General features: G+C 42.0%; 1 protein-coding gene across 2 annotated transcripts in view; it reads right to left on the bottom strand.

Annotated features, from left to right (window-relative positions):
* Positions 1–14344, bottom strand: part of zfpm2a (zinc finger protein, FOG family member 2a) — a 163866-nt gene that overhangs the window by 101550 nt on the left and 47972 nt on the right. Inside the window, exons 1-2 of one of the 2 annotated variants that reach the window (XM_061262799.1) lie at positions 4592–4679; positions 4373–4474 (exon numbers count right to left, since the gene is read on the bottom strand). Coding sequence is in view for 1 of the 2 variants with exons in the window: in XM_061262790.1 (XP_061118774.1) it covers positions 4373–4474 (102 nt within the window). In the remaining variant the exon portion in view is untranslated. Of the gene's footprint in view, positions 1–4372; positions 4475–4591; positions 4680–14344 lie in introns of those variants that run through there. The other variant, XM_061262790.1, reaches the window with a different exon arrangement.

Genomic DNA, 14344 nt, shown 5'->3' with positions numbered 1-14344 from the left:
AGTGAGGGTATATATAGCACATTGCTACGGGGAGACAGCTGGAGAGGAACAGCCTACGGCCTTGTGACAAACGTCGGGGGCCGGATTCTATCGGAGTCAAAATGATTTTGGCCAATAACGGCCGCTTAATAATGTTTACGGCCCGTTTCTGCATAAAGGCGAAAGCCTCGAGCTGCTTTTCATTGTTATGTGTCGTGTTCCCACGCCATTCTGTGACTTTGGCTGGTAGACAGCTTTGACTTACAAATAAATGCAAGTGCTGCTTTGTTTCCTCAGAGAAAGTTTGGCTAGTCCATTTTGGTGATTGCTGAACATGCCAACCTGTGTCGCAATTCAATTAAAAAGGACAAAATGGTGAATGAATTCGATCCGGACCACACAGCGCTGAGGGAAAGCGGCATTGTGCGTAGATGAGAATCAGCTCAAACCATATCCATACGTTTTATGCAATAACTATCTGCGCATTTGAGTTGCAAGGAAGCTCTGACACGGATACCTTGCAGGGAAACACCGCAATGTCATGCTTTAACTTTGGACTAGACACCAGACACATCTAACAAAACAGGCAAACAGGAACTAAAACCCTCCTTTCCACCACACGGGCTATCCATAAGGCAGGGCCGTGGTCAAAGGGGCAGACTGCACTGACGCTAGGCTATTAGCGTCTTTGCTGTAAGTGTACTCTGCAGTGATGTATGACCGCTTGCTGAAATGTAGCATGTAGCCACATTTTACAGTAGACATCAGATGAATGATCTAGCATCGTGTTATTCGCTCGTACTCCAGCGACAGTCCGAGCACTTTTAATTCCCGCTTCGAAGGGAAACATAATTAAGAGCCAGTCGCACGTCTCACGTTCCCCTTTTCGAGCCCCGGCAATCCCTCCCCTAAAAAAAGGCCCTTTCTGCACGCGACGCCTCTTTTTTGTCATCACCCCATAGTTCTGGGCTGACCCCCTCAGCACCTCCCAAGCCCCCGTCTCCAGTCTGATCACAGCGATGGTTTATTACAGTCGTCCGAGCGTCCTTATCTGTAGCCGGCAATGCTCATTTCCTTCCCGAGATTTAAATGCAAATGTGAAATTTAATGATAAATGCATTATCTGATACCGCCGATAACACTGATTCACTGTCAGTATAAAATACACACCCCCCTGGGGGGGTTTCCAGCACAACTTGCCTGGATCCACTTTATAAATGTATACACCTGCAATAAATTCTCGAGGTCACATGCATTAAAGAGAATCATATTTTGTGTATTCAGCAACGTGGCGGCAACGCCGGACAGTAATTGCTGTGTTACTATCTGGCTAGATGTATTATCCATCACTTTGATGAAGTGACTTTTAAGAAGAAAAAAACAAGATAAAACTATTTTTTTCATAAACCCTCAGAGAAAGCATGTGGAAATCTGCATGGCAAAATGAGATTCTTTAAGAAGAAAAGATAAATATAATTTTTAGTATAAGCTTTCTGTTGGGAGGACAGTCTACGCTGAAGCACATGTACAATAAGCTTAACAGCAAAGCAATTTAATCCACTCCATTCAACCCCGCTAACTAAACTTATAATTCAATGGTGATAATAGGTTCATTTAAGCCCACCATATCGGTTCTTCCAGTTGTCGTCAAAAGGTTTGTTAGGAAACACAGTTTTGTCAAACTTTAGACATTCATTAGGGTATTAAGTCAAGAGGAGGCTCTGTATTATCATTCCAACTTCCAATACACTAGCTACTGTACTTTCAATTATATGTTATTTAGTCATTCCAATAGGCAGGCACGGACTTCAAAATAAAGTGAAAGAATAACTATACACAAAACAATCTACATATAGAAACCAGTAACAGCTGTACTGGAAATTATACTCATTTTATTTAATTAGTGGATTTATGAAGCGCATGCTATTTTTCTGGTGTCGGTAGATTAACCGTAATGTGTTTTCTATACCTTCAAATTGTGGCATGAATATAAATAGCAAGTTATTCATATATTTTTTTTATGTATTTAAAAGCAAAGATATATCAGACCCCTTTATGTTGGAAGAAAACAGATGAAATACTTTGATATGAAAAATTAAAGTTATAATGGTCACACAGCGCCGTTGGGATGGGATACTTCCCCACTGAGCTTATGGACGAGAAGAACCAAACACAGCAAAAGCAGTCAAGCTAAAAATGATCAAGCAGTTCACTGCATACTGTACACACCCTGGAGAATTAATTTAGTGCACATTCCAATAGATTATTATCATGCAGCACTATGCAGAGATTCGGTTTTTCACATATTTAATGTGTATGTGTGTGCGTTTTCTGTGTGTGTGTGTGTGTGTGTGTGTGTGTGTGTAAAAACTACTTTGATAACTTACAATGTACTACAGTAGATAAGAACGAGTGTGAACTTAAACACTATATCCACAGTTATATCATAACATTAGCAGTTTTCCTCTGAACCCCCTCCAACTTCCTTCTAGACATTGTGAGCTCTACCTCTGGAGGTTGGTGATTGTCAAGGATATCTGTAGATGCCCTATTATTGAGGCGCTGAAATCCCCAGATCCCTGATGTATTAATTTAAAACATGTCATAATAGGCCCCTGACAAGTGATTACAGGCAGCTAACTAATGGGCTAAATGGTTATGAGAAGCCTGGGAACAGTGTAACGTCACCAAAAACCTGGCAGATACTCATACTGACAGGACACCATTTTGCCTGCAGATTTCAACACTTCCTATTTTAACTGGGTAACCGGACCGGAGCAGGATGTGGTACATTGTTTTTGCAGAATTGAGCACCAGAGGGTGGTTGAGTTTAGCACTTTAATCAAACTAGCACTGTAATCAAACTACTATATTCTGATGAATAAAGCCATAGTCAGAGCCATACTCTATAATTACATTTTTAGCAACACTTTTATCAAAATACAACTTACAGTTGATTAGACTAAGCGAGACAATAGAGGAAGCAAGACTAATGCGGGATTATGGGCCCGACGGCTGTGTGGATCCTATAATGGCTGAGCCAGGTCTAACGCTAATTCCACAACAGGTGACCGAATGCTCTGACCACTGAAATCGACCTCTGTGTTCCGAAATCTGGTCATCCGGCCCTAGTGGTTGAAGTTAACAGTATGTTATCCAAAACTGACACTCGAACACGTATGTACGAAACGTATGTACGTCTCTATGCTCAATTAATATTGTTAATGTTACATCGTAACCCTAACCCTAACCGTAACCATAACCTCTGTCTACAATTATTTTTCCACCGACCTTCCAGGTCCCAGTCATGGACCTTAGCCACCAAGCTTCCCATGCATCTGTGAATATATCTGCACATTGAGGTGCAGAGTCAATCCAGCAGCAATGCGATTGACACTTAAAGGTACAATAGGTAAGATTTTTGTGTTGAAACATTGTTACGAGACCATTGTAAATCCCTTCCTATTATTGAAAAAGCCTCACAGACATGTTGACTCACCCTCTGCCTGTGTTTATAGTCCTTAAATTCAGGTTTGAAAAGATGCAGTTGATGGGCCGGCACTCTGTCCCGAAATATCATACCGCTGTACAATAATTCAAGATAATTGGTTGAAAATTGGTTCTAATTGCCACAGCCAATGGCGTTTCAATTTCAGTGTGTTTACAGAGAAGGGGAGGCTTGTGGTTTGAAGGTGTCTCCTGCTGCTAAGGTGGCCTGTAGCCTAGTGGTTATGGTAAAAGACTGGGGCAGGCAAGGTTGGTGGTTCTAATCCCGGTGTAGCCACAATAAGATCCGCACAGCTGTTGGGCCCTTGAGCAAGGCCCTTAACCCTGCATTGCTCCAGGGGAGGATTGTCTCCTGCTTAGCCTAATAAACTGTATGTCGCTCTGGATAAGAGCGTCTGCCAAATGCCAATAATGTAATGTAATGTATTCACAATACACAAATCTGAACAAAAGCGGAGAATTCAGCCTTTGCGCATATGCATGGCATTGGTGCCGTGCATTGCTCGACCTTTACTGTCTGACACTTCTTAAGAGCCCCTACAGTTGTGTTGTGTCACACCAATTTTTAGTATCTACCATCACAACCTCCAGAGTACAGCCACAAAGCATAATTCCAATAGACCCACCAGATACTCAGCTTCTACGTTTATTCCGTCATCTCTCCTCAGCTATAAGAAGGTCCCGGTGCAATATCGCAGCCGAGAATTAATTGCCGCAGTTCTGCACTCGGTCGCGTCTTAGTTTTCAGACGACGCGTGAAACTGGAACGCTTTGTCATAAGTTGGAGAGAAGCAGGACTTTCAATGTGAGAATGTTCAGCTTGTATATTATGGGTCTATAGAGTGAGTGCACAATGCTTCCGGATTGAATGCGGGGCTTAGCTTACTCGGACCATCCCAGTCCTCGGGTTCAAGGAGGGGGCGTCTGGTTTTATCGTTTTGCCCGTCGACGTCGGACTCCCCCGTCTCCCTGCTCCCGTCCTCTTCACCTGCAGGAGATGAGGAGAAAGGTCAAAGTTCAGCCAGCACTCGAGGCGCCGGCGCTAAGGCACTGGATTGTGGGATAAACTTATTGGGATTAACAATAGCACAATTTGTCCTCCTACAGCAGGGTATCTTTTCCAGCTGACAGCCAAACTCTTGGCCTCTCAGTATCCAGCTGGGTAACAAGAGTTCAGAGAATGCTGGAATCAATCTCAGATCAAGTCTCCAAAATCAATTCCAATGTTATTGACAGCGCTGCTCTGAAAAATGTTCCACCAACGTGTCACATAGTAACATTTAACAATGTATGTGAAGGAAAAACATCCACAGGACAGTAGATGTATTCTGCAACAGTGGTTCCACTGTGTATGCTGGCTTTTGTTCCAACCACAATTGGAATCCCACAACTTCAACAAGATCTTAATTTTTCTTAATTTTGTGCTACTGATGTTTTGAGTATATTAATTTGAGTGATTATTACTTAAGACGTTATGTCAGAAATAACTACGCATAAGAGTAAAATTCCCCTGTACATATTCTGCTTATTGTGCTATATTTCCAGCGATTATATAAAAAAGGCAACTTATTTTTAACTGTTGAAATTAAAAAGTGTGGCAATTCAATAAGCTCCTAATTAGTGAAATTGTGGACACCTGGCCAAGAAAACTAACCACCTGGAATATAATACAGAATTAAAAAACAAAGCAAATGATAATGAGCCAAACCTGCATTGTGTTAAGTTAAGGAAAAATGATTAAATTAGATGTGTTTAGCAACCTAATTAGGAGCCTATTGATTAACCTCGGTCTATCATTTGACATGAAATGCTACCTCTTTTTATGTAATTGTTTGTAATATAGCACAATAAGCATAATACAAACATTGGAGTTATATTCTTCATGGCATGCATAGCTATGTCTGACAAAACGAAGAGGGGAAACAATCCCTTTGAACATTGCACATAATTAAGAAAAATTAACAGCTTGTTAAAGTTCTGGGATTCCAATTGTGGTTGGAAATGAAAACCAGCATACACAGGGGAGCAATTGGGGGTTAGGTGTCTTGCTCAAGGACACTTCGACACACCCAGGGCGGGATAGAACCGGCAACCCTCCGACAGCCAGACAGCTGCTCTTACCTCCTGAGCAAATTCTTCCCCAATATCATAAACTGGACTGAAATATGGAGATGCATTTCAAAACGTAACCTTTTCTCACTGGCTCAGAGAGGCAGACCCTGTTATGTGAACAGTTGCTCAGCAACTAAGACTTATCTATAAAGTCTGCGGGAGGTTTTAGGGCATCTTTATGTAGAGTAAACACAAGACAAAATCCCGTTCTGCTGTTTTAGCTGTGGGGAGTACTGTAATACATGGAAAGGTGTGCAGTGCTGATTGTGCGTAGGATATCAGAAATGGGCTATGGAATAGCTGGAATATTTGAGATTTTAAATTCATGTCCAGTAAACGCACATGCAAAAGTGCACCGATAAACCCTCACACGCACACACACACAAGCACAGAGATGCATGCACAAATGCAAACAGAACCCAGGAACACGTATCAAACACACACTGTCTACAGTATGCGTGCTTACTGCTTGCTTCATGGGCTTTCCTTCAGGTCAGAGTAGGCCGCCAATATGGAAGGCAACAATGTGTGGCAGCCCCAGCAATCTGAAGCGGTGACATGGAAATTGTGTCATTCCCTGCTATGACTATAGTATAAGGGTTTCTCCAGCACTTTATAGGAGAGATGGTACGCCTTCCTGGACATGAGCTAGTGCCACCCCTAATGTTAGGCTAAAGGGAAAATGCAGAAATGTATTATCATGCTTCAATAATAATTATACATCTAAAATAATAAAAATGGTATCTCTCTTTAGGATGGCTGTTTTTATTTCTCTTCTTTACTCCCTCATACAAAAAGCCCTTACGCTTTTTTGGGGGTTTTCTTTGTGAGGACAAAACTGATTTGTTGGGTACGTGCACCTGAAATATTTCAAGGAGAGATGAGCAACATAGACCACCAGGTTCCACTTAACATTCTATGAGGTTTTTTTTCAGGAATTAGCTGATTTTCAAAAAAAAACCCTAAAAGTGAATTCATTGACCCCTGCTATGCAGACCACAAGCATGAAGATCATATGGCACAAACATGGTGGAGCCTCCACCTCCCAAATCAGTGTCTGGTTTGCCAGAAACACCAACGTGCCACAATACAATGCCAACATAGCCACAGACGTGGGGGCTGCAGGCTCTCTGCGTTGTATCACTGAACACACTGTGAAAAGTCAACCTCTTCCATGTGATAAGGCTGGATTATTTTTTTTTTAAGATATTTTTTAGGCCTTTTTCAGCTTTATTGGACAGTATATAGAGACCGGAAGAATGGGGGCGAGAGAGAGAGAAAGACATGCGACAAATTGTCAGACGGTCGGATTCGAACCGTTGACGTTGCGGCTCACAATGAGCATGCGGTCAGTGCTCTGCAGGCTGCGCCACCGAGACACCCCTGATAAGGCTGGATTATGAAGAGCCTTTTGAGTCCCACCTACACCAACAAGTCTATTGTTACAAAGCAAAGGTTCAATCTACATTTATGTTAGGAAAATACAAGCATAATTGTATCCTGTATTGTAACAGTCCAAAAGAACAAAGTATACCTTTTTTCTGGAGGAGAACTGTAGACCACAAACAATAATGTGAAATATGTTTTTGGCAATTTGGTTAAGATACAACCTATAGTGTTAATTTATTCAGGATAGTTACTGAATGTTCCATGCTTACAAATGCAGACTTAAGAGAGATAGATTTATATAATATCTGAAGGGTCACCGTGTAAAAACATGAGTGGTGTAAAGAGTAACCTGAGGCATTAAGGAGGGCTGCTCCCATCAACTCTCACCAGCCAGGAGGCTTTCAAGAGAGAGATGCTTTCTTTTAAATACTTGAAAATACCTGAATGGAATTTTATGGGATCTACATGAAAAGTTTCCAGCATCTGGAATAAAAATAAGTCAAGAGCCACCAACTATCACAACCCATTTAAACTGCAGTCACACACAATTTGTGACACCACTGCCACACCTACTCACACCAACTGTCAACAAAACACACATATGCGGTGAAAAATGTTTTATCTTCTGGAAACTGGCTTAAATAAGTTTGACTGTTCAGGCTTTTTTGAACCATGGGTGGTGGCCTGCATAAACGCTGAACATTTGACCGTTCAGAACGGAACCATCCAAGGCCACCACAGTTTGCTTTCGGACCGTAAAGGCAAGGCACACTTCCAAGGCTCCCCACCGAATCCTGCCAAGAGGACAACCGCTTCCTGGCTGGTGGTGGAAGAAGAAAAAAAAAAACCAAAAGGGAAGTCTGAGCACTGTCCTACTTACAGTACATGAGGTCACCCTGACCCACTTTCCTTAGTGTACAGTAAGTGTCTGCTCAAGACCAAAAACGAGTTTTTATTTTTTATCTTTTTCATTAAAACTGTAGCAATGGCACAGACAGCACGTTAAATTCCCCTCCGAACAGTTGTTGGTGTCTAAAATACCTCTTTAACATACGAGGCTCATATCATGGCAGGGGATAACAAAGGCAAATATCAACAGTGCCTTCCGATGTACAAATTTAAAAAAAGAGAGCGGAGATAACATTGAAGGCTGTACCTTGATCTCAGGCGTACATGCTAAGCCCTGTAACAGAACCTATTGGAACTCCTTAATTACAGCTCAGGAATTGGAGCTACAAGATGATTCCTTAATTAAGCAGTGATTAAGGATTTTCTGCCTTCTATCTAGCGCCGTTTGCGGCGCATTTTAAACGCGGCGGAGGAAGCCAACCTCGCAGAGAACAATGTCATTGCGCTCGGTGAAGTTTTCTTTCAGGAACACGGTGGGAGTCGGCGACAAATTTTTTAAAGACCATTTTTTTCCTGTGAGTGTGCGTGGGGGAGGGGGGGAATAGGAAAATGAGTAGTTTCCTTTCGATGCCGGTGTCCTTTGAAACTTCCTATAACTATGCCGAAGGATTTCATTCAGTAAAGAGTGAACCTGATCACGGTGATGGCTATGATATAACTGCAGTAAACACATGCAACTGAACCGGGAGTCAAGCATTGTAATAATATACAATAACACATTGTAATAATAACTTCCTATAACTGTGCTGAAGGATTTCATTCAGTAAAGAGTAAACCTGATCACGGTGGTGACTATGATATACAGTGGTGTGAAAAAGTGTTTGCCCCTTCCTGATTTCCTATTTTTTTGCATGTTTGTCACACTTAAATGTTTCAGATCATCAAACAAATTTAAATATTAGTCAAAGACAACACAAGTAAACACAAAATGCAGTTTTTAAATGAAGGTTTTTATTATTAAGGGAGAAAAAAAATCCAAACCTACATGGCCCTGTGTGAAAAAGTGATTGCCCTCCCTGTTAAAACATAACTTAACTGTGGTTTATCAAACCTGAGTTCAATTTCTCTAGCCACACCCAGGCCTGATTACTGCCACACCTGTTCTAAATCAAGAAATCACTTAAATAGGACCTGCCTGACAAAGTGAAGTCGACCAAATGATCCTCAAAAGCTAGACATCATGCCGAGATCTAAAGAAATTCAGGAACAAATGAGAAAGAAAGAAATTGAGATCTATCAGTCTGGAAAAGGTTATAAAGCCATTTCTAAAGCTTTGGGACTCCAGCGAACCACAGTGAGAGCCATTATCCACAAATGGCGAAAACATGGAACAGTGGTGAACATTCCCAGGAGTGGCCGGCTGACCAAAATTACCCCAAGAGCGCAGCGACGACTCATCCAAGAGGTCACAAAAGACCCCACAACAACATCCAAAGAACTGCAGGCCTCACTTGCCTCAGTTAAGGTCAGTGTTCATGACTCCCCAATAAGAAAGAGACAGGCAAAAATGGCCTGCATGGCAGAGTTCCAAGACGAAAACCACTGCTGAGCAAAAAGAACATTAAGGCTCGTCTGAATTTTGCCAGAAAACATCTTGATGATCCCCAAGACTTTTGGGAAAATACTCTGTGGTCTGACGAGACAAAAGTTGAACTTTTTGGAAGGTGTGTGTCCCATTACATCTGGCATAAAAGTAACATCGCATTTCAGAAAAAGAACATCATACCAACAGTAAAATATGGTGGTGGTAGTGTGATGGTCTGGGGCTGTTTTGCTGCTTCAGGACCTGGAAGACTTGCTGTGATAAATGGAACCATGAATTCTGCTGTCTACCAAAAAATCCTGAAGGAGAATGTCTGGCCATCTGTTTGTGACCTCAAGCTGAAACGAACTTGGGTTCTGCAGCAGGACAATGATCCAAAACACACCAGCATATCCACCTCTGAATGGCTGAAGAAAAACAAAATGAAGACTTTGGAGTGGCCTAGTCAAAGTCCTGACCTGAATCCTATTGAGATGCTGTGGCATGACCTTAAAAAGGCGGTTCATGCTCGAAAACCCTCCAATGTGGCTGAATTACAACAATTCTGCAAAGATGAGTGGGCCAAAATTCCTCCACAGCGCTGTAAGAGACTCATTGCAACTTATCGCAAACGCTTGATTGCAGTTGTTGCTGCTAAGGGTGGCCCGACCAGTTATTAGGTTTAGGGGGCAATCACTTTTTCACACAGGGCCATGTAGGGTTTTTTTCTCCCTTAAAACCTTCATTTAAAAACAGCATTTTGTGTTTACTAGTGTTGTCTTTGACTAATATTTAAATTTGTTTGATGATCTGAAACATTTAAGTGTGACAAACATGCAAAAAAATAAGAAATCAGGAAGGGGGCAAACACTTTTTCACACCACTGTAACTACAGTAAATGCCTGCAACTGGAAGTCAAACATTGTAATAAAACATCAGATGGTATATTTTCTTTTCTCTTACACATCAGAGCAATCTGCTTTTTCCCTACTTACGTTTCCAATAGAAAGGTGACATGGCCCAGTAAGAGAGGGAGAAAAGGGAGTGATGAAAAAGAGTGATTCAGACTGAGGGGGGGGGTTAATGCGGGTATGCCCGAATGCCCGAAAAGGAATCAGTGGGCTGTTAAAAATCAGCCCTATCACCAGCCTATCAGGGGTGGCTCAACAGCCGAATCGCAGTCAAACATGGGAGCTGTGCATCCAGGTCAATAAGCTTATAGGTGATTTACACAAACAACTCCTCCAGCAAGGTAGGAACAAAGTCATATTGGTTTTTTCCCCCTCTCCCTTTTAGCTCTCTTTCCACCGAGGAAGCCCTTGAAAACGTTGATCTCGCGCGCGCCACTTTAAGGAGCTCAGTGGCCCTAATCCTGCTGTTCGCTGTTCGCACTGAAGGCCAGAAACTTTGGGGTCCCTCCAATTACACTGCGTGTTATTGAGCTGACGCTTTTATCCAAAGCAACTTACAGTTGACCAGACTAAGCATAGGACAATCCCCCCTGGACTAATATTGCTCAATGGCGCAACAGCTGTGCGGATCATATCGTGACTACACCGGGGATTGAACCTTAGTCATGATTGGTCCTAGTCATATACCTTAGCCACTAGGCTACAGGCTGCCCTCCCAGCTCTCTGTATCTGCCCCGTGGGGAATCATTTCCTGCCGCATGTCAATTCATGTCGCAAGCCACGTACAAAGCAAATACTCTGCCATTGGACAAGATTTATACATTGAACAATATGATCAGATTAACGAGGGGCAGCCTGTAGACTAGTGGCTAATGTACATGACTGGGACTAGGAAAGTTAGTGGTTCAAGCCCTAACAGCTGTTTGGCCCTTGAGCAAGGCCCTTAAACCCGCATTGCTCCGGGGGGATTGTCTCCGGCTTAATCTAATCAACTTTGGATAAAAGCATCAGCTAAATAACAAATTATGAATATACTAGATCCCGTTACAACATTCCTTTTGCATTGCTACGGTAATTTAAAAACACGGCCAACACAGCCAAAAGGCCAGCAGACCAAAACGTCCCTGCTACATTTGTTCTACAAAGTATTCTACCGTTGTGCTGTTCCCTATTATTTCGTTTTACTTGTGATGCCAAGGGTTTGAGAATCGCCTCTCTTGGGAAGCACCTGCAATTAAGAGGTGTACAAGGGCTGACACAAGCATAGAAAGAATACTATCTACAGGGAGGCAAGGATGGGTGCAAACACAAGTTTCCCCTACTCATGGGCCTTTGTACTCTTCAGCACACATACTGCTAATTAGTTAACACAGATGGAGCGAAATTCACAAAGACTTTTAGGAAAGTCTAAAGGTGTGACCAATCCCTCGTGCTGCACAGTCCCCAGGCAGTATGTTCCAATGATAACCTTTATCTGGCTAATCACTTTAGCATGGAAACAAATGCTGTCCTTGGGGAACGGGGGAGGGGGTGACTCTGTGGTAAAAGATCTATGCTATAGATGAAACTTTGGGGTCTCGGCAGAACGGCAGTGTTCAAATTCCCCCGTTCACATTTCTTGTTCGAAAGATACACGGTTACAGGCAAATTATATCTAAATTATAATTAAATTGGGTAACACCTTATAGCCCGTTAATTACCTAGTATTTTACACAGCTACTTGTGAATTATTATGCAACTACTTTGATTTCAGTGGTAAGTACTGTGAAACAAAGTCAGTAAATACCATATGCAAGTATGTTTTACAGCCTGTTTCATTATACTTCCTTCGGAAATCAAAATAGTTATAGTAATAGTAATTGACGTGCTGTAAAATAAAGCATTACCGTAAATTGTTATCAAAAAGATATTTCTGAGTAGTGAGGTTACTCTTGAGTAGGATAGAGGCTCTGACGTGTGCAGGGTGCAGACGTGTGCTCTGCTCTTACACACAGCCCAGACCGAATCCGGAATGTTTCAGTGTGGACTACGGCTGTGTCCTGTGGAGTGGTACGTAACCATAGCATCATGGCCTAGGGGAGGGAGGGAGGGTTTTGGTTACCAGGGTAAAGCCATCTCCCTGTCTAAACAGCTCCCCTGGTTGATCGCTGCAGAGTCCTCTGGCACAGTATCTACAGCAGACCAGACGGGACATTGGGAAGTGGAGTTCACACACGCTAGTCCACGCTCCTGAATTGACAGAGGACAATACAGCACTGAGTCTGGCCTAAAATTGTGAATAAAATATTGTCAATAATTAAGTACCCTGGTGTAAAATCCAGATATGACCAGCTTGAAATGACTAGCTTCCAGCTGTTTCAAAACATAGCTAGAGCCGGTCAAACCATGTTGAGTATGTAGCTGGTCTGAACTGGTCAACTAGCTACCAGCTGTTTCAAAACATAGCCTGAGCTGTTTTTTGCAGCAGGGTATGTATCCATAATGTTCACAGTAATATACTGTATATTATGAAACTCAGCATAAGTTCCATAACTGAGTACAAATGACTGTAGAGATTACAGTCACTTTTCCCAGGTCAAGGGGGAATCAAAGGAGGAAGATTCTCAAATGAGCTTGGTGCTCAGCTAAATGCATGCTATACATTACCTTGGGAGTGTACTGTACGGAAATGTGATCACCATTCAACTCTTTAGAGAGTTGTATGTGTACTGTTACTGCAAATTGTCAAAGAAATTAATCTAGGAAATTATAAAGATGGTAACATATGTCAGTGTCAAATGTGCCGCATATTTATTTCTCAATGCTTTCCGCTCTTCACAGGCTGAGGAAAACTGTTAGATTTAAGCTACGCCGCAATGTTGTCGGGTGATGTCCTTTCATGCACCGCTTTAATGACATGAAAATCCAAAATGGGGGCATTCTGACCTATTTTTTCAACAGAGAATACTCAAGCGACAGTGGAAAAAAAACAACTCCCAGTCAACACTTATGCTTTGGTAAATAACGGTATCTGTATTTCTGTCAGGTTGAGCTTCACAATAAGCTATTATGCATACCCCATAGAATGTACAATCCCTGCCTGCTTCACTATCAGCTTCCAGAGTTTGCAAAAAAAAAAAAAAGGAAAAGCGTGATTCTGCCGAGCTCTCCAGCATTGTGAGGTTATTAGCAAAATGCCTTGCAACTGTCTCTTTAAAGCTTCTAGAGCAGGCCCTTAAATTCCCATCATTACAGAATCTGGCAGATTTCCTCTCTGTCTGCAGCCGGTTATCTCTTTCCGATTCAGTCTCGGAGCATGTAGATCTGGCCCGGTTAGATTGTCATACTTAACAAACATTAATGATTAATTTCCTCCACTGAGTTAACTGGGGCTAAAGGGATGTCTCGATTCATCTTATCGCTCGGCAAATTAGCATTTTCCCATATTCCCCGCGTCAACTTTGCATTAGAATTCCGCATTTGCCATTCTGAACACTGCCATTTCGGGACGAAACGTTGAGACCGTCTACTGTTCGTGAGGACTCCTATTACTTCTCTATTGCACAAAGACTGGTGTAATTAATTTGGCCACTTTCTGTTTATGGCAGTGCGTCACTGGAGCTCTGATTTCAATTATTCATTCAGAAGCAAAACTAAGGGCTACTGTATATGCACACTGTGCTGCTTAGTCCTAATCGCCCGCTGCTTCTGTACTGGTGGAATAATATGGTTTCAGACTTGCTTAATTTTGGGGTTATGTAGACCTGTGGTCAGAAAATAAAATGTGGTTGGAATACACTTGTTCATATTTTCACAGACACAAGTAGAAATTAAGCATTTACCTTTAAATTGTGGTTCACTAGCACACTTAAAAAATTGCTTTCAGATCAGATTTGTCATTGGTCCGAGCTTTAAATGTTTAACAACTGGGGCACATGTTGCCTGCTAAAATGTAATGACCTACAGCTGGCACCTGAAAAAAACATACTTTTTAATGGACTTTTTGTGGTCCTTATATTTATTTAATCTTGTGAAA

Source organism: Conger conger, chromosome 1 (genome assembly GCF_963514075.1).
Source record: "Conger conger chromosome 1, fConCon1.1, whole genome shotgun sequence".
Classification (NCBI taxonomy): Eukaryota; Metazoa; Chordata; class Actinopteri; order Anguilliformes; family Congridae; genus Conger; species Conger conger.
The sequence above is the reverse complement of the archived record's forward strand: the minus strand, read 5'-3'. Positions and strand labels throughout refer to the sequence as shown.